The 22,174-nt window shown below is 45.1% G+C and overlaps 3 protein-coding genes across 11 annotated transcripts; 2 read left to right on the top strand and 1 right to left on the bottom strand.

Annotated features, from left to right (window-relative positions):
• Nucleotides 1-4,640: 4,640 nt before the first annotated feature.
• On the bottom strand, nt 4,641-8,673 carry LOC133905256 (uncharacterized). Of its 9 annotated transcripts, none has more exons than XM_062346989.1 (12): nt 8,535-8,673; nt 8,344-8,460; nt 8,011-8,137; nt 7,525-7,812; nt 7,269-7,379; nt 6,553-6,643; nt 6,313-6,381; nt 6,111-6,188; nt 5,813-5,899; nt 5,548-5,598; nt 5,259-5,474; nt 4,641-5,055 (listed from the first exon to the last, which is right to left on the bottom strand). In XM_062346989.1, exons 3-12 carry the CDS (start codon nt 8,118-8,120, stop codon nt 4,897-4,899), a joined length of 1,260 nt encoding a protein of 419 aa, XP_062202973.1. In that variant the 5' UTR covers nt 8,121-8,137; nt 8,344-8,460; nt 8,535-8,673; the 3' UTR covers nt 4,641-4,896. The 9 variants fall into 9 exon arrangements, with proteins under 9 accessions (XP_062202973.1, XP_062202979.1, XP_062202977.1 ...); XM_062346995.1 differs by having other exon boundaries at nt 8,364-8,460; XM_062346993.1 differs by having other exon boundaries at nt 8,011-8,146; nt 8,531-8,672.
• Nucleotides 8,674-8,774: 101 nt separating this feature from the next.
• LOC133905257 (uncharacterized) lies at nt 8,775-9,796 on the top strand. The gene has a single exon (XM_062346998.1). It carries the CDS (start codon nt 8,775-8,777, stop codon nt 9,501-9,503), a length of 729 nt encoding a protein of 242 aa, XP_062202982.1. The 3' UTR covers nt 9,504-9,796.
• A 5,114-nt stretch (nt 9,797-14,910) lies between these two features.
• Nucleotides 14,911-18,202, top strand: LOC133905258 (uncharacterized). The gene is made up of 3 exons (XM_062346999.1): nt 14,911-15,168; nt 15,259-15,364; nt 17,899-18,202. Exons 1-3 carry the CDS (start codon nt 15,012-15,014, stop codon nt 17,978-17,980), a joined length of 345 nt encoding a protein of 114 aa, XP_062202983.1. The 5' UTR covers nt 14,911-15,011; the 3' UTR covers nt 17,981-18,202.
• Nucleotides 18,203-22,174: the final 3,972 nt, after the last annotated feature.

The raw sequence follows: 22,174 nt of genomic DNA, 5'->3' as shown, positions 1-22,174 counted from the left end.
GGACTCGACGACGCAGAGAGATCGACGACCGGAGAAGAGAAAGTCGTGGCGGCGCCGTGGGACTCATGGCGACGACGGTGAGCGGCGGAACACAACAATGAGCGCACTGGGAACACAATGGGTGGCTTACCTAGGGTAGGGTGGCACGGGAAGAGGGCCAACGACGGTCAGGTGCGCCGGAGGGCTCAGGATCTTGTCGGTGGCAATGCTTCGGTGGTCGTCGATGAAGTGAGATCAGGAGAGGCTTCAGCGGAGGCAGGCGGTTCCGATGGTGATCTAGGCCGAGGCTGGGTGGCCCTGGAACGGCTCGGCGACGAGCTCGACAGAAATGATGGCAATGGCGGCTCGGTGACTTTGGATCTTGGTGATTCTGCGCTGGATGCGACGGGTTTGGGATGGGAGAGAACGAGGGACCTTGGGAGAACATATATAGGTGGGAGAGAGGGCTCGGGGAGGGTCAGGACTCCAAGGCGGTGGCGTTTTCCCGTTCGGACTCGGCGTGGTAGCAAAGTCAAGTCAGAGACAATGAGTCTGACGCATGAGGTCAACCTGGCAACGGCTCGATGAGAAGGTGGGCTGGCGCGGGGCTTCTTCGGTGGAGCGCGGGCACAGACGGCTCAGCTGGGCTGGGCGAGCGGGTGTGGCCCAAGCGGGAGTGCAGCAAAGGGGAGGGCTAGTTGCAGGTTTGGGCCGAAGGTAGGTCGGGAGGAGAGAAGGAAGGAGAGGGCGGCCCGGTTGAGGTTTTAATCTTTTCCTTTTTCATTCCTAATTCAAATAATTTTGAATTCAAACAAAGCACTCAAATTCAAATCAAAAGCCACCAACAAAAACCAAATAAAAAGAGAGGAAGACCTACATGCCTAACTCAGCATGAATGCACTAGAACCAAATATAGCCTATGCCAAATTTGAATTTTCTTTTTATAAAATAGCATTTAGCCTTTCAAATGGTTTAAGCTCAATTTAAAATCTAGCAAATTTTATAAATTAACAAAATTGAAAATTATGGTGTTACAGACGGATTGCAAAATCCCGAAACCAAAACCAAACCAACCAAAGCCAAACCAAAAGCCCAAACAGTCTCCCCCTTGTTGACAATGGATTGATCAACAATTCACAACACACACACACACAATGAGCATTATAAATCATCCACATATGAAGCAAAACTCGACCAAGCCATGCTATCAAAAATAATTGCACCAACCCGTATACATATGTAAAAATATAATGTAAGCACAACTTATCAAGTACACTTAGCAGTTTATTTGCAAGGCATGGTCTTCCAAACTCAACTATTTTAATCTTAGAAAACATGGAAACTTTAACACTTCATTGTGATTGAAGAAACTGATTCATTGCTTGGAAACAAATTTATTTGCAAGAAATTACATACACCATTAGCCTTACTTTTAAACTATGCCAAGTCTATGTCAAAACGACAATTATAAGTTTAAGATCAATGGTTTCGGTAATACACGACTTCTTTCAATTTTATATCAAAATGCAATGATAAGCAGCATTTAAAAAAGAAGTGTGATAATGCATATTTCCTTGATCAAGTGCGGCAATGCATATTTCCTTGATCTTTCGCCTATCAATATTTTTCAACATTGAGCACATAATTTTGATAATTCACTTTCAGCTCCTTTTAGAGAAGATCAAAGCAGTCAAGAAAGTTTGACCATGACAAGATTTAATTCAAGTTTTTATTTCGATTAAAGAAGTCATGACTCAAACTACACAACTACATGTATAGATATGAAAGTGCAACAATCTTGTAGAATAAATATAGCTTCAAATGCCATACACGTAAAAAGTACAATGCTCGTTACACAATTTTTTTAATTTTATTAGAAATCAAGAACTCCCCCTCACACAATGTCATAGGGATGACACACTTTAAGCTCTCCTCTCAGAAAAACAAACCTAGTTATATCTAGAGGTTTGATGAAGATATCTATAAGCTGGTGATGGGTATCTATGTAACGCAGGTCAATGTCTGATTTCTCATTGTGGTCTCATAGAAAATGAAATCTCACATCTATGTGTTTGGTTCTGAAGTGCTGGACTGGGTTATTGACTAAGCTTATGGTACTAGTATTATCACACAAAAGTGACACACTCTTGACATCTAACCCAAAATCTCTCAAAGTGACAACCATCCACAAGAAATAAGAACAATAGCTAGCGGCAACAACATATTCAGTTTTAGCAGTGGACTAAGCAACACTATACTGCTTGCAAGAAGACCAACAAATTAGAGAGGTACTAAAGAAATGACAAGTATCTGAGATGCTCTTTCTATCAATTCTACAACCAGCAAAGCCTGCATCCAAAAAACCTCGAAGAGAGAGCGAAGAAGATGCAAAAAACCAAAAACCATATTTAAGGGTATACTTGAGATACCTTAAGATGCACTTCACCGCATGTCGATGAGATGTCCTTGGTGATGCTTGGAATTGAGCACACAGGCAGACGGTGAAGTGAATGTCAGGTTTTGTCACTGTTAGGTACAAGAGGGAGCTAATCATGCTCCTGTACTCCTGCTGGTCTACTACCTCACCATCTTCATCCGAATTAAGCGAGGTCAAGGTGGCTATCAGTGTCATCAAAGGCTTCGCATTGCTCATGTCAAACTTATTCAGCAGATCCTTTATGTACTTCATCTGGTGAACGAATGTACCTTGCTTGTATTGCTTGATTTAAATCTCAAGGAAGAAGTTGAGCTCGTCCATCATCGACATCTCGAATTTCCTGCTCATAGTTTCTGCAAACTTGGCTACAAGAGCATGAGAAGCCACAAACAATGATATCATCCACGTATATCTGAACATGTAGAAAGTCATTGACATGCTTGAAGGTAAATAAGGTTTTATCCACCGACCCCATCACATACACATGCTCTAACAAGAATGTCTTACGCATATACAAAGCCTTCTGAAGCTTGTATGCTCTATGTGGGTATTTGAGATTCTCAAAATCAAGGGTTGCTTGATATAGACCTCTTCCTCTATAAAACTCATTCACTTTTGACATCCCTTTGATACAACATGAAACCCTTGGATGTCAAAAATACAAGGAAGATCCTAATGACTTCTAATTTAGCTGCTAGTGCAAATGTCTCTCCAAGTCTATCCCATCTATCTGTGTGAAACCCTGGGCTACAAGTCGAGCTTTGTTTCTTACAACAGACCCATCCTCCCCTTGCTTGTTCTTAAAAACACATTTGGGCCTATGGTATGGATATTTGGGGATGGTTCTATAAAGACCCAAACTTGATTTCTTTCAAAATTCTCAAGTTCTTCAGTTCTTCATGCATGGCATTGATCCAAATTTTATCAAAAAACGTGTGTCCAATATCATGGTGCTAAAAAAAAATCAACAAATGCAGAATCTATAAAATCATATTGAGCAGATTTAGATCTTGTTACACTTTCATTGAGATCACCGATCATCATCTATGGAGGATGTCTCTGCTGAATGTGTTTAGGGGCCTCATGCTGTGAGAATATCTCTCCCTCAAACACTGGTAGTGCAGAATCGAAAGCCGTTGAAGTGGAAGTAGAGACTGCAAGACCCTTTATTGGTGTCGAAGAGGCAGGAGCCAGTTCAGAAGCAGGTGTAATAGCAGAAAAAAGTGGATCATCCTCATCATCACTGAGAGCTGGAAGGTTGTCATCTACAAAGATACTTTCACTTATCTCTTGATCATTTGCACACTCAAGAACAGAGCTAGCATAAGGGGTTGATTTATCAAAGGTCACATCACATGACTCCATGATAGTGTTAGTGTCAAGATTATAAACCCTGTAAGCGTGACCATGAACATGAAAATCCTATCAGAAGAACATGACTCGAACTTATCAAGATTATGACACTTTAGGATTAAACAACGACAGCCAAATACACTCAAGTGTGAAACTTTTGGCTTCCTCCCAAAACGCAACTTATAAGAAGTCACATTCAAAATTGAGCGCAAGAAAATCCGATTTGAGATAACAAGCTGTGCTAATCGCCTCTACCTAGAACCTCATAGGAGTCCTATGCTGATTAAGCATCGTTCTAGCCATCTCAACCAAATCTTGGTTTTTTCTTTCAACTAGGCCATTCTATTGAGGAAAATATGGGGCAAAATATTGATGCTCAATACCATGTTCAAGATAGAAAGCATCAAAAATAGAGTTTTTGAACTCAGTTCCATTATCACTATAGATAGCTCTCAATGCATCAATAAGTTTTTTAACCAATCTTAAAGCTAAGCTTCGAAAGTGTGAATACACATAATCCTTGCTTGCAAGAAATAACATCAAAAAATAGCGAGAGTAGTCATCAACAATGACAAGAACATACCATTTTCCACTCGCCGAACGAACTCAGGATGAACCAACAGTATCCATATGATATCGATCGCCCTTTTATAATGACCATGCATTCCTCACTCTCCTGTTGGGCAATAATCACCCCGCCCCTTTTCCATCCCTTTAAGAGTCTCGCCCTTCTAGCAGGCGATCCATTTTTTAAACCCAATGAAAACACGATTCCCTCTTCTTGCTCACTGAGAGGAAGATTTTTATAGATCTCACCTCTCAACAAGCGATCTATTTCTTAGCCTCGATGGCTGACGTGTAAGCCACGATGGAAGCCCAAGTGTCCTTTCCTCGCCTGCTGGTTAGGCGATGATATTGATCGCCTTTCAGGGCAAGATTTGTTTGATTTTAACTGGGGCACTGGAACCCAACCCTTAGTTTGGTTTGCAATCACAGAGGATCGTAGGACCTGAACAAAACACCTTCCACGTCATGTGTTTCGTGGTCACATGGAACAAAACCCTGTAGTCGAATTGAATCGAAGCCTACATTCTGTCACAAACTCAGCATTTCGTCTTGTCGTGTCGTCACTGAGATTGATCAGCAACAGCAACAACCAGGCCGAGCAGATTCGTCCACAGCCTCCTTTTCTCCGGCCTGCAGGTTCTCTCCAGCACGTCCTCCAGCCTCCCCATGGAAATGGAACTCAGCCTCTCTTCCAACTTCCCTTTTACAGCCGGGGCTTGCTGCATTCAACAAAACACACAACAATTTCCCTTTTTTAATTAAAATTAGGTATTAGGATTCGACAGATCTTCTCCCCCAATTTCTGTCGACAAATAACTAGCATTTTTCTTAAAATTAAACCCTTCATAGCACAAGTATCTATTATTTCACATGCACGATTACTACTCCACTATGCAAGCTGGGTAAAAGGGGCGGTGCTTGCCTTTGATATCCACAGAATGTAGAGTGCTGCAAGCTCCGCTTGGGCACATGAATCCTCAAACTCATCCGCAGGGGCGTTCAGGCACTCTGACAGCAGGTGTATCTCCTGGGCGACGAACACATCCACAAGGGATGTCGATGGGGGGCAGGTTTCCTCAACGGTGATCAACTGCTCTATCCACCATCGTGAGAGGAACCGACGGTGGGTCCACAATGACTGCAGAAACACAACTAACATAAGCAAACCCTCTTCGCCAATCTTAATCACCAGCAGCGGGCAAATATCACACCTCTCTCCCTTGGTAGAGTCTGATCAACATCTCATCCCACCTCAGCTCCTCCTGTCGAATCTCATACACAATTAACCTCCTACCTAGAGAAAACTAATGTTGTAAAGCAAAATGAAATGCACACATGCTCGTGTTTTCTGCTTTGTATAAATGCATAATGAAAAGTGAGGATACGATGACCCAAGTGAATATAAGTAGCTATAGCAAACAAAGTAATTAACTCTTGATAAAATGCATCGGTTCCTTCAAAAAATATGAATCATACCTTCCACTGTAGGTGAGTTTCTGACTCCCAACTAAGGGAATCCTCTCCATTCTCTGGGTGACTGTCTCGTAGCGCAAGCAGCAGGGACTGTAAACATGCAACAACAAGGCATATTTACATCAATGCACTTGAATAAGCATATGCTATTAATCAGAATGATTAGCAAACAGGATACATGTGCTTATATAGGATATTGTAAGGTGTGCATTAAAAAGCTCTGCAAATTGGTATGCAAATGTATTCGGTAGGCTTTCAGCCACAAGGTGATACGAAAACCATCAAGTAAGAAGTCCCTAACCCTGCGGTAGTGAAAGCAGCAGTTGTCAGCGACATGCAGCTCACTCCATCTTGTTGACTTCTTCAGCTCATCCAGCACCTTCAGGAAACATAAATTAGATGCTCTTCATGGTAATTGACAAAAAGACACTCGGTAGGAAGCCCAGATGCAAGATTAAGAATGAGACAATGAATTTTAAGCAGTTTGACTTATTTATCCTCACCTGTTTTCTTTTCATGTGAGGAATAAGCCAGCATCGATGCCTCCATGCACGGTAGTTCATTTTCGACTTCTGCACAAGATGTAAAATTATCTTGTTGCATACTGTCTGGCTACTCGTGTAGAAGTTTAATAACCAGTTGCATAAGAAATGCATGAAAACTTATAGAATGATGAGCTTAGACAAGTTGATGGGAAAGTTGATGTCAGCAGTTAGAAACAGCAAGTTTTCATGAGTTATAACCTCTGCTATCTCTTTCACCAGTACAGATTCCTTCTCTATAAGCTCCGACATATCCTGATGTTGTTCTGCAACCTTTTTTAACACCCATCTCCTGCAGCAGACAATTATTTTAATCTCTATGTGTTGAGTTATATGTGTTAGTAAATAAATAAATATTGAGGGACTAAAATGTAAAACCAATTATATAAAGAAGAAGAGGGGCACCAGGTCGATGATGAAGGTCCCAAAATTTCCCGATTTCCTTCTCTTTGAGCCCTAGCTTTTCTACTCAAAATCCCTCCGAAATTCAACACTATGTTGTTTTCGTATTAACAAAATTAGCATAATATTTGGTGCCAAACGAAATCCAGCTCCAAACAGGAATATTTTCAGGTCTTTCCCAGATCTTTAGATTATAATGATGGCACCATTTACTAGATTCCATACTTCTTTGACAACCAAGATTTTTTTGCTGAAGCTTTGACAACAAGATAATGGGATAGCTCTATCAAAGAAAACAAAAGCTAACAGGTATAGCCATTTTATACCAACAGGGAAGGCCATCGAACCGTCAAAATTCACTAGAAGAATGATGGATTTCCAGTGTCACAAAATTTTAGGCGAAAGGGTTATCTATCCTACCTGTCTCTTGTGGCCATTATCTTCTTCTTTAAAAACAAAAAAGGAGTTACACAGGCTCTGATTGAACACTTTGACAAGGGCAAGATGAGGTGTACCTATGGCTCCATGTGCTTTCATTCTTTGGCGAGTATGAAAGGATCAAGACACACAATTGTAGCTCGTCCTTGAGCATTGTGAAATCATAATTCAGTGATAGCACCATCTTCCTGCAAGAAAGAAAAGAGCCATAAGAAAACCATGAGGAATTATCGCTTCCCTCTGGTGCATGGAGCTTGTTGTCACATCAATGAAAGGTGGGATGTTTTAGATGTGAAAAATTCAATCTCTTTAGCCATACAGTGATAGCATTACCTGGAGTTCCATGCGGTAAGCAAGTCAGGGCAAAGTATGAGTAGTGCCTTGCTGTGCCTCATGAGATTGGTCGTTGACAGTGGAGCGTCGTGGGCTGTTCTTGCACTGGTGTACGCATCGTGCGCAGCACGGTAGAGCTTGGGTAGGATCTCTGAGGAGATGGCAAGCTTGTGGTCTCTGCACCAGAAGTATCTCTGATGGAATTCTGGAGCTTGGAACGCCGAATTGCCATTTTGGGTGACGTCTAGTGAGCAGAACTGCGTCGGATGCAAGAATCCCACCTCATCACTATGAATATGTTTTGAAGGAAATCATCAGGACAGGACACTTGAGGGACCAAACTGGAGAGTGAGTTGCATGGACTCAAGTCAAGTAAGGGTCTGGTTGGGGGAAAACAGGGCCTGAAGTTGCACTGTGGTACACTGAATCAAGAAGAAACAGGGAACAGGGAGAAAGGGCCTGGGTAATCCCCATAAACGGACATACATGAGGGGGTCGTCGTGGAGGATTCGCTCAAAGTGGTGCAGGAGATTTTTGCCGAGCAGCCCCGCTTGCTCCGATGTAACTATCGATTCATCTTCTTCGTGTTGCTCCATCGAGTTTCTCACTTCCCCTGCAAACAGTGGCGGACCCAAGAATGAAGCAACGGGGGTGCTAATTACTACATACTAAAAATTTTGAGTTACTAAACTTTTCCGGACATCTTTTGAAAAATCTCTCCTCTCTAAATCTCTACAGCATCGCCAAATATCCGATTAAACAAATTATCAGATTAGATTAGATCGAACAACAAGAAGAGATGGGGGGAGAGATTTTTACAATCCCACAAAGGTCTGAACCTCGCTGCAACCAGCGGCCTGGAAATCTGCTATTGAACCTCGCTGCAATCTGCTATCGAACACTTGGAGCGACGTTATTTTTCTGTAGCCGGATAATCTGTTTAGTTTAGATTAACCAGCATCAGTATCACTTCCTTAAGCGCAAGGATAAATACGTTGGAGCTTACCGACTTGCCTTCAGTTCGTGCCGTCACGGTCCGGCGTCGGGGTGGAGCCGCCAGGCGCCGAGGCCGGAGGGAAGCCAAGGTGCAGTGCAGCCTGCAGGGGAGGCAGACGGGCGACGGGATCTGGAGAAAGGCGTCGCCTGTCAGCTCGAAGGGGCGGAGAAAGGGCCGCCGAGGGAGCAGGCGAGCAGCTGAGCAGGGAGGTCGCCAGGGAGACGAAGGCCGAGCAGGTAGATCGGCCTGAGAGATGTTGGAGTATTGGACTGAGACGACAGGCCCAGGCCCAGCTGTAAGGGCAGGGGCAGGGGAGGTGTGGTGCATCACTCCCAGCCGCATCCCCAGCCCCAGCCCCAGCCAAGAGGAGAGAGGAGAGGAGAGCCGGAGGGGGAGGAGGAAGCCCATGGGGGTCTCTGATTTGAACACGGCGGTGGCGGCGGCGGCGGCGGCGGAGGCGTTGAGGGTGAGCGATGAGGATTGCGCGCGGGTGGACGCGCTGGACCGAGCTGCGCGGCGGCACCAAGGGGAAGGGGACGGCGGCCACCGCCTCAGCTTCTTCGAGGCGTTCGCGCAGCAGGGGATCCGCGTGGAGGCCATCCACCCAGGCCGCATCCTCTGCTCCTTCACCGTCCCCACACGACTCACCACCAACAACAACAACCACCACCACCTGGCCCCGGGCGCCGTGGTGGCCCTGGTGGACGAGATGGGCTCCGCCGCCATCGTCGCCGATGGGCACCACATCAAGGTCTCCGTCGACATGTCCGTCTCCTTCGTTAACCTCGCCGCCGCCGCGCCCGGAGACACCCTCCGCATCACCGCCAGGACGCTGGGGCACAAGGGATACTACTCCGGCACGCACGTCCTCATCGCCAACGCCGCCACTGGGGAGGTGGTGGCCGAGGGAAGGCACTCCCTCTTCGGCAAGATGAAGGTGAAACCAGCACCGCCCAGCACCATCATCAAGAGCAACATCTGAATCTGAATTACTGGTTCACTTCTACTGCTGTCTAGATTTGGTGTATGCTAGCTTTACTGCTTGCTTGCTTCCTTCTTCACACACAAAAAATATATATATACATATAAAATAAAAAATAAAAAATAAAAAGTCATGCTAGGGAGACGACAGAAAAACATTACTCGATTGGAAACATCCAACAAAGTTAGAGCTACTGCAGCTCAAGTTCCTCCATTCACCAGACGTTGTGTGAAACACAATGACATATATATGTTCACTACTTTTGAATTTATTCAAGGGTCATGCAAATGCCAGCTGTTTGTTTATTATCGTTATCTCACAATTGGAATTGGATGTCAGATTTCTCCTTGTTCTTTCCCCAATTCACACGGGGGAGAGTGTCATTCTTTTCTTTCCCCAATTCACGCGCCATCGACTGCGAAAGCTTTATCTTCAGCTTGTCGGTTTTCTCACAAACAGCTTCTGGACATGTCCAAGTTAACAAACAAAGTGTTTATATTTATGGAGCATGCTCATGTAACAGAACAAAAGTAAATTCAGTTTGGATTACCTGCTCCAACGTTAAGAACATAATCACATTCCATGATCCCAGTCTAGCAAAGTTTGGGAGGAAGCCTGATGAACATAATGCCAGAGGTCCCTGCAGAGTAAACTCCTATTAGCTACCGCCTACGTGCTTGGAGTTCATTTTACATTAACCAGGTATGAAACAGTTGCTACAGCACTAGCTGATTTTTTAGTTCACAGTTGTTACGATTTAAATTGACAAATCGCATCTTAAAATACGTTTTAGCAATTCTGAAAGGTATATAACTGGTACAACGGGAAGAGACTTCGTAACATATATTGCATTTATGAAATCTTCATTTATATGATGTCTATAACCCCTATGCCATCAAAACTTTAACCTCTATGGCATTGGTGATGTAACACTCCTAGCATCAATTCTTAAAACACTATTGTTTAATCCTCCCACTCCTGTATGGCTATATACATATAGGAGCTTGCATGTATCGGGAATATGATAATAAAAATATATGATTTTATCTTTCACTCTTTTTTTCTCTACATTCTTGTATACCAATTTTCGATAGTCAATAAGTAGTTAGTATATGACATGTTATCTGCACGACTGTCTCCATAAACTATTGTTAATTACATTTCTTTAAAGATACTTTGCTTATCGTCGTATCATTTTTCACAGTAAGATATTATTTCTAGTCTATTTAATTTATATATTGTCTCTGTTCTATATTTATGCTTTACATTCGTATATTGTAGTTTGCTATGTCGAATCTTGCCAAACTTGATTTCATGGTTTGAATATTACTGGCAAGAACTACTTACCTTGGGTGCTAAATGTTGAAGTTCACTTGAATGCCAATGGACTTGGTGAAACAATCAAAACAAAAAATAAAGCATTTGATCAAGACAAAGCTAATGCTATGATCTTTATTCGTCGCCACCTCCATGAAGGTTTAAAGGCTGAATACCTTACCGATAAAGATCCACTTGTTCTTTGAAACAAATTGAAAGAAATGTACGATCACCAGAAAACAATAATTCTCCTCAAAGCTCGTTATGACTGGTTGTACTTGAGGTTGCAAGATTATAATAATGTTTCTGAATATAATTCAGCCATGTTTAGAATCACTTCGCAATTGTTATTATATGGAGAAAAGGTTACTGATGAGGAAATGTTAGAGAAAACATACACTATATTTCATACTTCAAACGTGCTGCTTCAGCAGAAATATCATGAGAAAGGATTCAAGAAATACTCTGAACTTATTTCCTGTTTTCCATCTAAGAACTTTTGGATGTGCAGTATATGTTCCAATTGCTCTACTGAAACGCACTAAGATGTGACCACAAAGAAGATTGGAAATATATGTTGGGTATGAGTCACCATCTATAATAAAGTATCTTGAACCATCAATAGGAGATGTATTTACTTCAAGATTTACTGATTGTCATTTAGTCAAATTTCCCAACAATAGGGGAGACAACAAGAGGCTGAATAAAGAAATAAGTTAGAATAAATTATCACTATCTCACTTTGATCCTCGTACAAAACAATGTGAGCAAGAAGTTCAAATGATAATTCATTTACAAAGTTTAGCGAATAATTTACCAGACGCTTTCACAGACTTGAAAAAGTGACAAAGTCACATATTCCAGCTACTAATGCTCCTGAAAAAATTAATATCCAAGACGGGCAACCGTCCTTAAGAAGATATGAGTTGAATTGAGATATTCAATATGCTAAGTTGGAAGAGCAAGATCAAGATAAGCTTAGTGAACAACTTGTATGCTAGATGCTTGCGGTTCGTAGCTTTGTGGTGAACTGGATAAAGATGGTGTGAAAAGAGAAGTCTTTCATATTTGGCGCATAGGAGGTAATCAAGTAAACTTCCAAAAGATCAAGAGAGGATTGAGATGGGAAGCAAGGATGAACATCGTCATCAAGCTCAAGTGAAGAGTTGATGATCAGCCTATGAGAAGCATCGCAACTTAGATGATGTGTTCGTCAAGTCCACCAGGAAGGCTCAAGGCAAAGTTATAATTAGAATAGGTTTTCTAGTTTTGCCGGTCTCAAGGAGTTTGATGAGAGACTAGGTTATAGGGTCGATAGTTGTACTATCAATAGGGGCTACTGAAAGCGTTGCTCGATTGTTGTGTCTAGTGCTCAAATCATGTGTTTAGTGCGAGATGGGTTTGTGTAAGAGTTCTCTTTTCGAGTTCGGGATATCTAAAAGGTGTTTTAGATTTAACCATTTATTATTGCCGATCTTAGTAGTGAAAAATGGTTGTGGCCATGTCTTAGTGGTGTTTGGCATGTTCCATGTGGTACCTAGTTTAATCTTAGGGGATTAAGCTTTGTACAATGGGTGAAAGTGTCTGAATCGGATTTCCAAGTGTTCCTAGTTTTGATCCAATATGGTTGAGATCATGAATTCAATAGGGATGTGTAGCCCTCTGAATAAGCTTTGCATGGAGTCCAAAATCACTGAAATCGAACTTCGGAGTCAAAAGTTATCACTGTTTTCTCAAAGGGTCAGATGTGCTGTTTCGGAAGTTCCGACGTGTTGGAAGTTTCGATCTAAGTTCCGATGGGTAGATCGGAAGTTTCGATGTGTTGGAACATCCGATTTTCAGAATCTTGAGGTTATCGGGTTCCTGTTTTTGATTTAATTGGAAGTTTTGATTCAAGTATCAGAAGTTTTGATGTGTGGTTTTTAGCTTATTCGGGAGTGAGTTTTGCCTGAATTCGACCGTTGGGATTCATGGGATCGAAAGTTTCAATCTGGAGATAGGAAGTTTCGATCAGTGCAGAATCTGTTCAACGATTAGTTTCTCCGAATGTGGTATAAATACCCCTTTGCCTCCTTGCGTGTGGGTAGAGCTTTGGAGGTGTTTTGGCTGCCTTTGTGGTGCTTGTGAGTGGTGTTAGACCAAGGTGTTCCATCTTTGAGTTCTCTTCTTTCTATCAAGAATTTGTGAGATTCAAGCCTTTGTGGCTTAGCGAGGATAGAGTGAGGTGTGTAAGGTGTGTGGAGTTTGGATAGCTCGCACATGTCGTATTAATTGCATGTGTTTGAGCACACAGTGTTTATCGTACGCAAGTTCGGGAGTTTGTTACTCTTGCAGACCATCATATCCTAGACGGCTCAATGGTGGATTGCCAACGATCTCCTCAAGTGAAGATTGTGAGGAGGTCCGAAAGTGGTAGAGGAACTCACCATCTTCGGAGTGGAGAACGAGTTAGCCATAGTGGAGGCGAAGAGTGTATGTGTGCAACCTCATGAGGAAATGGTTGAAAAATATCCGACTCAAGTGTGATCGAGCTTCCTCAATGGAGATATAGGATATCGGTGGATATCCGAACTTCGGTAATAAATTATTTGTCTCTGTATTTTCTTACTCTTATGTATTACTTTGATATCCATACTTGTATACTTATATATATATGTATATTGAGTTAATTTTGTGAGTTTAGATAGAGTTGTTTTTACATATATATCGAAACATCTAAAGTCAGTTTGGAATATCTGATGGCCAATTCGGAATATTCGATGAACAGTAATTTCATTACATCCGTTTAGAGTTTTTTACATATCTTGCTAGATTTGAATAATCCTTGTCACTCTAAGATTGTAACTTTTATATTTGTTTAGAGTGATCGTGCACTATTTAAGTCTATCATATTTATGTTTTTTATTTATAAAAAATTCGTTAGTTTTATTTTTGTTGCTAGTTTAGGTTAAATTTCAAAAGGCGTAGTTTTGTAAAAACACCTATTATGCTTTCAGTCCCCAGCATGGTCTTAGCTGAGGTAGAACGACTTCAGCTGCAAGGTAAGGCAGGTACAATTCAATGGGTGGTTGGGTGCATACCAAATATTCGACGAAACGCAGCAGCAACAACAAGAGAGAGAGAGATGGATGTAGGTACGGGCTCGTATAGACCAATGCGGAGTCCGCCGTAGATGCACTGGCGGTGGAGTCCGGGGACGATGCCCTTCCAGAGCGCAGCGGCACCTTCCTCCCTGGCAATGGTAGCGGCGGTGCCGAGCAAACCGCAGTACTTGGGGAGGGCTGGTGCTGCATCCCCTCCAGCTCCAGTGGTGACGTTCTTCTGCAGCTAGAGCCTAACCTTGGTCGTGTCCAGCGGGATGGTGCATATATGCGAGAAGCGAGATGAGGTCCGTAACAGGAGAATCCAGTTCGATCCGATCCGATGGGAGATGAGTTGAGATTTGGTTGGTATGGGGCGAGAAGTAATGAATGAATCAAGGCGGGAGGGGGAGGTACCTCAACGACGCATGCGGCGATGGCGCTGGCCGTGAAGCGTCCGGAGAAGGAGATGTCGGGCTTAAAGGCGCTGTGGTCAGGCATGGTGACAGCTTGGCCTCTTGGCTTGGGGACCAAAGCAAAGCAAAGCAAAGGAAGCAAGCAGTCGGCGAAGGAGAGGAAGGCGGCGAGACTAGTTTTTTTTTTTTGGTAAGGCACGCAGCAGCTCCTCCCCTTGCGACGCGCAGAGAGGAGAGGAGATGGGAATACTCCTTGGCGCCGCGCTGCACCTCGCCGAGGAGACCAAATATTTACCATTATTCATCCACTAGTAAAAGTTGAAACATCATCCTCGGTTGTACCCTAGATAAAAAAAAAATTGACTGGACGGACCATTATTCATCCACTAGTAAATAATAATACTCCTCTGCTCTGAATTGCTGATTGATTGTGAGGAGCACAAGAACAAAAAACAAACAAAAAGAGCCTTTCTTATTGCGGCCCGGCCCAACTACTATTAGGACCCTAATCCTCCTTCCTTCCTTCCTTTCTCCCTCAACGAAGAAACAAACAAAGAAAGAAAGGCCCATGAGCCTTCCATTGCTGCTGCTGCTTCTTCTTCTTCTTCGATCTCCGTCCTGCAAGGAACCAGCGACAGACTCCCCTCCCCATCCAATCCACCCAGAGAGAGAGAGAGAGAGAGAGAGAGAGAGAGATGGTGGGCAAGGGAGAGACCGCGGTGCGCGACGACGACCAGGAGGAGACCACAGGAGGCGTGGTCAAGCTCATCAGCGCCGATGGCTTCGTGTTCGTCATCGACAAGAAGGCCGCCATGGTCTCCAACACCCTGCGCAACATGCTCACATCACCTGGTTCGTACCTTCCGTCGATTCATCCATCATTCCCCAAGTAAAAAACCAAACATCTCAAATCAATCCCACCCATCCATTCAATTCATTCAGGCGGCTTCTCCGAGACGCGCGAGGGCGAGGTGCGCTTCCCGGAGATCCCCACCCACATCCTCGAGAAGATCTGCCAGTACTTCTACTGGTCCCTGCACTACTCAAGGTTCCCTTCCTTCCTTCCTTCCTACCTACTGCTGCTTCCCCCTTCACCACATGTCCAATTACGTATTCACTTACTAGTTACTCCAATTTGCTTGGTCAATTCAATCCAATTTGCTTGCTTGCTGCTCATACCATCGCCATGCAAATCTCATGGTTTGCGTGCGTTGGTTCCTAGCGTAGTGGTATTCATATGAGGCCTAACAATTAATCAGTGAACCAGCCAGCCCCCAATCCCCATCAATTGTATTTATCAACCTCTGCCTCTGCCTGATCCTGGCCAACTGCTCGTTTTATGTATTTATCAACTATTCACTGTTCCAAATTGACCATTTTCTTAACAAACCTCTAATCTACCACTATATTATTTAGTATCTATGCTATGTTATTCTGTGTTTCAGTTCTCCCCTTTTTTTCTTAATGCATTGCTATGCTCTGCATTAGTTTTCCTAAACAAACTCTTAATCCCTAAATATCCAGAGTTAAAGGCTCTCCAGTGGAGTAGGTTCCTTTCTTATTGCTGCTCCCCATAGTTAGTTAGATTAGGGTAAAACAAAGCAACTTGTATCTAGTCTAGTGAAAACCAGCAACTTCGATCCCTTTATGGCTATCTTTCAGAAATCACAAGTTCTCCTTTGGCTGTTTGAGTTTGAGGCACCGTCCATCAAAACAATGACAAGATAAAACCTTACCATGCCTTCTAACATGCATCGCCCTTGTGCCTTTTGTTCAGTGGTCCAGAACACATGAAGCACAGGAATTTGGTATTTTATCTTCTAATTACAACACATAAACTTAATCTTCCTTTAGAATATTATTTCCAGTCTGCTAATGGTGCTCGAGGTGCTTAGTGTTTATGTGCACTCTACATTACTTAGTAGTTACTACTATAGGGTATGCAGCAGAGAGGGAAAACGGCAAGAACAGAGAGATTTCGGACGGGGAAACAGTGATTTCAGGCAAGAACCGAGAGAAGTTCAGAGAGGGAGTTCTGGAATCCTGTTACACTTCTTACCCTTCCACACGCCTACCTGGTTTATATACCACCGGTACAGCTGTCCTAACCCATGTCCAACTACTCAACCCACTCTGGACCACACACGCGCGGGTTGGGACGCCTCTGCCTTCTGATGCTCGCAGGTTCAGTTCCGTCAGGTTCTTCAGGTTCGTCAGGTTCAGGGTCTCTGCTGACGTGAACTAAGAATTTCCTCTCTTGTGTGATATCTTTTGCCCTGCTTTTTTACCTTTTTTACCTCGTTGCATTGGTGGGTTGCTGGTGACACATACAAATTTCACCTTATTTTCTGGTGGTAGTATTGATTTGGGATAAGTATTGAGCCTAATTGTATAGTTTGATGGCCGCAAGGTAAGAACTTAACTGTGTGTACCATCTTGAGTCCTAAGCCGCCCTTACTAGTACACTGGTTTTCCAATTGACTTGTCTATTCCTTTGCTTAGTGAAGAGATAAGACCCATTTGCGAGAGAATCCATTAAAGTCAGTCTGTCTTCTTAACGGATAGGTGATCCTGTGGCGGCATTACTGCATAACTCTTAGAATGTAATCTTGATGCTTCCTGCCTTATAGACCTCTTCACTCCAGAATTGGCAGGGTAATCTCAGTTGGGCTTAAGAAAAGGACAGTAGGACTGTGGGGACTAAATTACATGCATGCTCACCAAAACTTCAAGTGCATGTTGAGATGACTTGAAGGCACTATGTTGGTTCACAGGGTTCTTGGTTGACAGTGTCAGATGCGAAAAAGCTGTTCCGAGCACGCGCGACTTGGGAAGTCGCGGCCCGCTCAGACAGCGTCGCGCGCTCGTCCGTTCCCGAGTCGGATGTGCTGGTGTGAGCGAGCCGGCCCAGATGAGCCCGAAGGAGCGCGCGTGACGGCCCACCAGTGAGGCCCACATGTCCTAAGTTTGCAGTACAAGTTTTGTAGACAAGTTTTGTGGATAAGTTTTTTTGTTACAAGTTTTTGTGGACAAGTTTTTGTCACAAGCTTGTGGACAAGTTTTTCTGGACAAGTTTTGAGTTGAACTTTTTCTTAAAGGCCCAACAACGCCTGCGGGCCCAGCTCGAGCTCTCCGCGGGCACGTAGGCCTCTCGCCCCGCGGCCTGCTCCCCACGCGCCTGCCCGTCCCGACCGCCAGCCTCGTGCCTTTGTCGTTTTGCTGTTGGGCGCGGCGCGCATTCCGCTCCTGGCGCGAGCTGATTAGCCAGACCCGTGTCAGATGATTCGCAAGCCTGAACTTATTTCTCTGGAAAATCGGTGGGCGTACAATAGAACTGTTGAAGTAAATTCTTTGTTCAGATTCTGGCGCCCCACTTAGCAGTCCATGCTTTACTTTATGTTCCCTCCTATATTGAAATTGAAAACCAGAATCTTGCAAAGAAAGATGGATAACAATATGTTTTGCTGCCTTGCCTGTATGTCGTTTCCACGCCGCGGTTGCTTGTTTTGGTGACTGAAACATGGTTTGGTTTGGTGTTGCTTGTTTTGGTGACTGAAAACATGGTTTGGTTTGGTTGTGCAGTGGGAAGGAGACGGCGGAGTTTCCAATTGAACCTGAGATAACCCTGGAGTTGATGATGGCCGCGAACTACCTCGACACTTGAGGGGACTTACTGTTTGCAACGTTTTGTAATGGATCGATGGATGGATGGATGGATACCACTGAATCTCTCCCTCACTTGTTTACATCCACCGTTTGTTTATTTGTGTTGTGTTTAGCAGATCTGATCTGATCTGATCCGGTGTGGTGTAATGTAATGCAATACATGCATCAGAGGAGGCAGACAGACATCTAACGTGTGTGACTGTATTTTCTACAGTAACTAGTTGAGTGTCTGTGCGTTAAAAAAAAATAAAAAATCTACAAGATGACATCGAGCATATGTAAAAGCTAATCATTCCCATGATCAAACTAATCATTGCACTGTTGATCATTTTCGTAACAACCGAATTGACCAAAGCAATTACTAATTCGGCTTCTTCTTTATTTATTTTTTCCTTCCTTTCTTTTGATTAGCTATCAGTCGAATGCATCAACACATCTTTCCTCTCTTAACCAAACCAAGTAGCAACTAAATTAGCTAATCAAGATACTTAATCATGAGCTTGACCAATCACTAATCATACAATAAGCTAATGCATTTATTCGGTTAAACACTCAATTAACAACCGAATTAAAACCAATCAAAGTTCAACGATTCAAAGTTCAACGATTCGGCTAATAACATAATTAAGATTCCACAATGAAATGTCAATTTTTTGCTATCAACAGCGACGACGGCCAGATCTAAGGAAAATTGCTGGTAGAGCTCGATTTCTTGTGCTAAGCAGGGAGGCAGGGGCGGAGCCACCCTTAGGCCAGCCGGGGCTTCGGCCCCCCCTTGGCCCAAGAAATTTTTTGAAGACCTGGTAGCTCGCTAGCTATTGATGGCATTGATCGGCTGCGCTAGTGAGCTGGGAGCGGGAGAATGAGGAAGAGGGAGATAAGGCCCAGCGTAGAAGATGACGCGCTTGCCTGTATGCCCAATGCCTGGACGGCCTACACAGTTGCCTCTGCAGCCGCCTCGATTCCCAGGCTTCGATCACTACCTGGTTTCTTGGTCTTCTATGCCCGACCCCCCCTATAGTTTATTGCTGGCTTCACCACTGCAGGGAGGGGAAGGAGAATTGGGGCGAGTGTGGAGCAATGGGCCGGGTTAAGGAGAAGCATGTTGTGCTACTTATAGGTGCTACTAGTGTTGCAAAAAAAGTTTGGCACAGTGAAAGATCTCGGCCGGTGGTCGACAAATGTCAATCCCTAAATTTTCCCCCTTCTCTCTCTTCTTCCTCTCTCTTCCATCTCCTCCATCCCCTCCCCATGACCCGTCTGCCACCGCCACCTGCCGCGCCGCGCCGTGCCGCACCGGCAGTCCTCTCGCCCCGTGCTACCTCGCGCCCCGGGCCATCACCTCGCACCCCATGCAGTTGCCTCGCGCAGCCCCTCACGCCGTGCAGCCCGTCGCCGACCCCTATATAAGAGAGGAATAGTGCCTTCCTCCCCCACCTCACACCCACTCTCTCTCTCCCCGAACCCTCTGCCGCCTCCCTCTAAGCGTCGCCGAAGGTGAGCCCCTCCCTGGTCCCCTTCTCTCTCTCCCTCTCCCTCCTTTCCCTCCCCTGTAGACGTACCTGGGCCACCCTCCCGTCGCCGGGCCGTGGCCGTCCTCCCCACTGTCGGCCACCGCCGCTTCTCCGCGCCGGTCGAAGCCGTTTCCTCGGCCCACCGCCGCCCTCCGCCAGCGCTCCACCGTCGGTTCATCCAGAATGAGGAGGTTGGAAGGTCTGGGTCAAAGAGAGGACGACCCTACCCTAGTCGCCATAGTGAAGTACCTTCTTGCCCTGGACCAGCTATATGAGAGTCACCGCTTCGAGTGGAGAGCAAGTGTTCAGAGGGCGGAACACTCAGAGACCCGAGAAAGAGCTCTGTGGAGGCAGCTGCAACAAGTCCGAGAGCAAGCTGCAGCTGCAGAGAAGCGTGCCGAAGACGTCACCAATGCACTAATGGAGACCTCAGAATACTACGTCAAGGAGCTTAACAAGGCCTACTTGACTTGCCACAGGACACACGGAGGACCCCACCGCAAGCTCACCGCAAGGAAAAGGACCTTCCACTTGCCTCCCATTGACAACGTTCAGCGTTTGGAGTTACCATAAGTTCCTCTCCTCCCCCCAGGAGTCGCCAGCGCAATCGCATCTGGCAGAGTTGTACCAGCACCGGTCGCAGTGCCGCCACCACCTCCACCAGCTCCCGGAGCAGAGCAAGAAGACCAGATGTACGAAGATAACTCCGAAGAAGAAGAAGAAGAAGAAGAAGAAGAAGAAGAAGAAGAAGAAGAAGAACCCGTCGAGCGCGAGTTTGTGTACGACGATGACTCGGAGGATAGTCAGGAGTCTGTGGGAGAGAACATCATTGACTTGGATGGTTATGAGGAGAACATGGCTAGGACCTTTGATCAGATGCATGACCTTGAACTAGCTAGCCATGACGACATCGACCTCGCTGCAGAGTGGAGTGCAGCCCACCCCTGAAGACCCTCTTCACCATCAGCAACGGCACAATTCAGGAGCGCCGTCAAGACCAATGTACCACTTGCCGACCGCGTGTTGGTTATTCCAGTAGTGTGTCTGGTGATGTAACCCTCTGTATCGTGTTGTAGTAGCGTGATCTGTGTCTGTAGCAGTTCTGTGTTGCTTGGAGCCCTAAGCTCCAATGCCCGTGTTTGTACTGAATCTTGTGTGATGTGATGCTATGTGATTGATGTTCATGCTGATGCTATGTGCCTTAGTCAATCAAGTGCTCTTAGAAGAATCCTAGTAACCTAATGCTCAGTTATCCCCTCCGGAGTCTTACCTTATCTCCTACCTTCAAAGCAGATACCGCCTAAGAGGCCAACCCGGATCCAGCCACGCCAAGAGCGTCAAGCTCAAGCAGGATACGAGGCCGCTAGTGAAACTTAAGTGGGACGACAACCCAGAGGAAAGACCGCGAACCAGAGATGGAAACCAAAACCGAGGTGGATGGGTTGGGCAAGCCCCACTGCTTCCCCAAGCCCAAAGAGTAGTCATGGAAGAGCTAGACCATGACTAAGAAGTAAACCAAGGGCAAGAAGGTTATGACCAGAATAACCAACTAAGAGGACAACTGCCACCCCCACCGTCTGTGAAGGAACTTGTGGCTTTAATGGCAAATCGTCTGACGGAAGCCATAGCACAAGGCATTCAAGGCAACCGTGGACATGGTCAGGGGCCACAGTCCAAGATGACCGAGTTCATGAGACTCAGGCCAGCCACCTTTGACCACACCGAAGATGACCCTTTAGCAGTAGATGATTGGCTAAGGGGCATAAACAGGAAGCTGAATGTCGTAAACCCCAGTGACCATGAAAGAGTTCTTTTGCCATCACACCAACTAACAGGAGCAGCCTTAGAATGGTGGGAAAACTACCAAGAAACAGTAGAGGATGCTAGTGCCATCACATGGAAGGAATTCCAGGAGGAATTTAGGAGGTATCACATCCCCGAAGGGATCATCGAGATGAAGGCAGTAGAGTTTCGTGACTTGAAGCAAGGGTCCATGATTGTAAATCAGTACATCCGCAAGTTTACCAAGCTCTCTTGCTATGCCCCTGAGGATGTGAATACAAATAAGAAGAAGCAGGACCGCTTCAGAAGGGGACTACATAGTACTCTGAAGACACACTTGTCTGCGAGTACCTACCAGGACTTCAACACGATGATGAATCGAGCCATCATCGTAGAGGAGGCCAAGACAGAAGGGGACAATGATCGAAAGCGCAAGTTTTTGGCACAAAAGCAAAAGCAGCAGGAAAGGTTTGCAAGGCCCAGACCTAGCCACTACCAGAAGCCAAAACACCAACCAACCATGCAGTATCGGTCTCAAGGATACAACCAGCCAGCAAATTCAGCCTACCGCAGCCAGCACTCAGCAAGTCAGCAGAATAGCAGTGGCATTGTTGCACAGGTGACGGAGAGGAATAAGGACAGAGTCTGCTACAATTGTAGGGAGCCCGGGCATATGATAGCCAACTGCCCACACAAGAACCCCACTGCAGTACGAGCCCCGACGAACCCCGCAGCAAGTGCTAGGACAACAGCGTCGGGAGTTGGACGTGGTGGACCGCAAGCCTCAGGACAGCAGAAGAGGACAATACAATCCTTTGGAAGAGGCCGCGTCAACCACATCGATGCTCGTGATGCCCAGGAAGCACCGGACATTGTCTTCGGTGAGTTCATTGACA

The sequence above is a fragment of the Phragmites australis genome, chromosome 22 (assembly GCF_958298935.1).
Source record: "Phragmites australis chromosome 22, lpPhrAust1.1, whole genome shotgun sequence".
Classification (NCBI taxonomy): Eukaryota; Viridiplantae; Streptophyta; class Magnoliopsida; order Poales; family Poaceae; genus Phragmites; species Phragmites australis.
The sequence above is the reverse complement of the archived record's forward strand: the minus strand, read 5'-3'. Positions and strand labels throughout refer to the sequence as shown.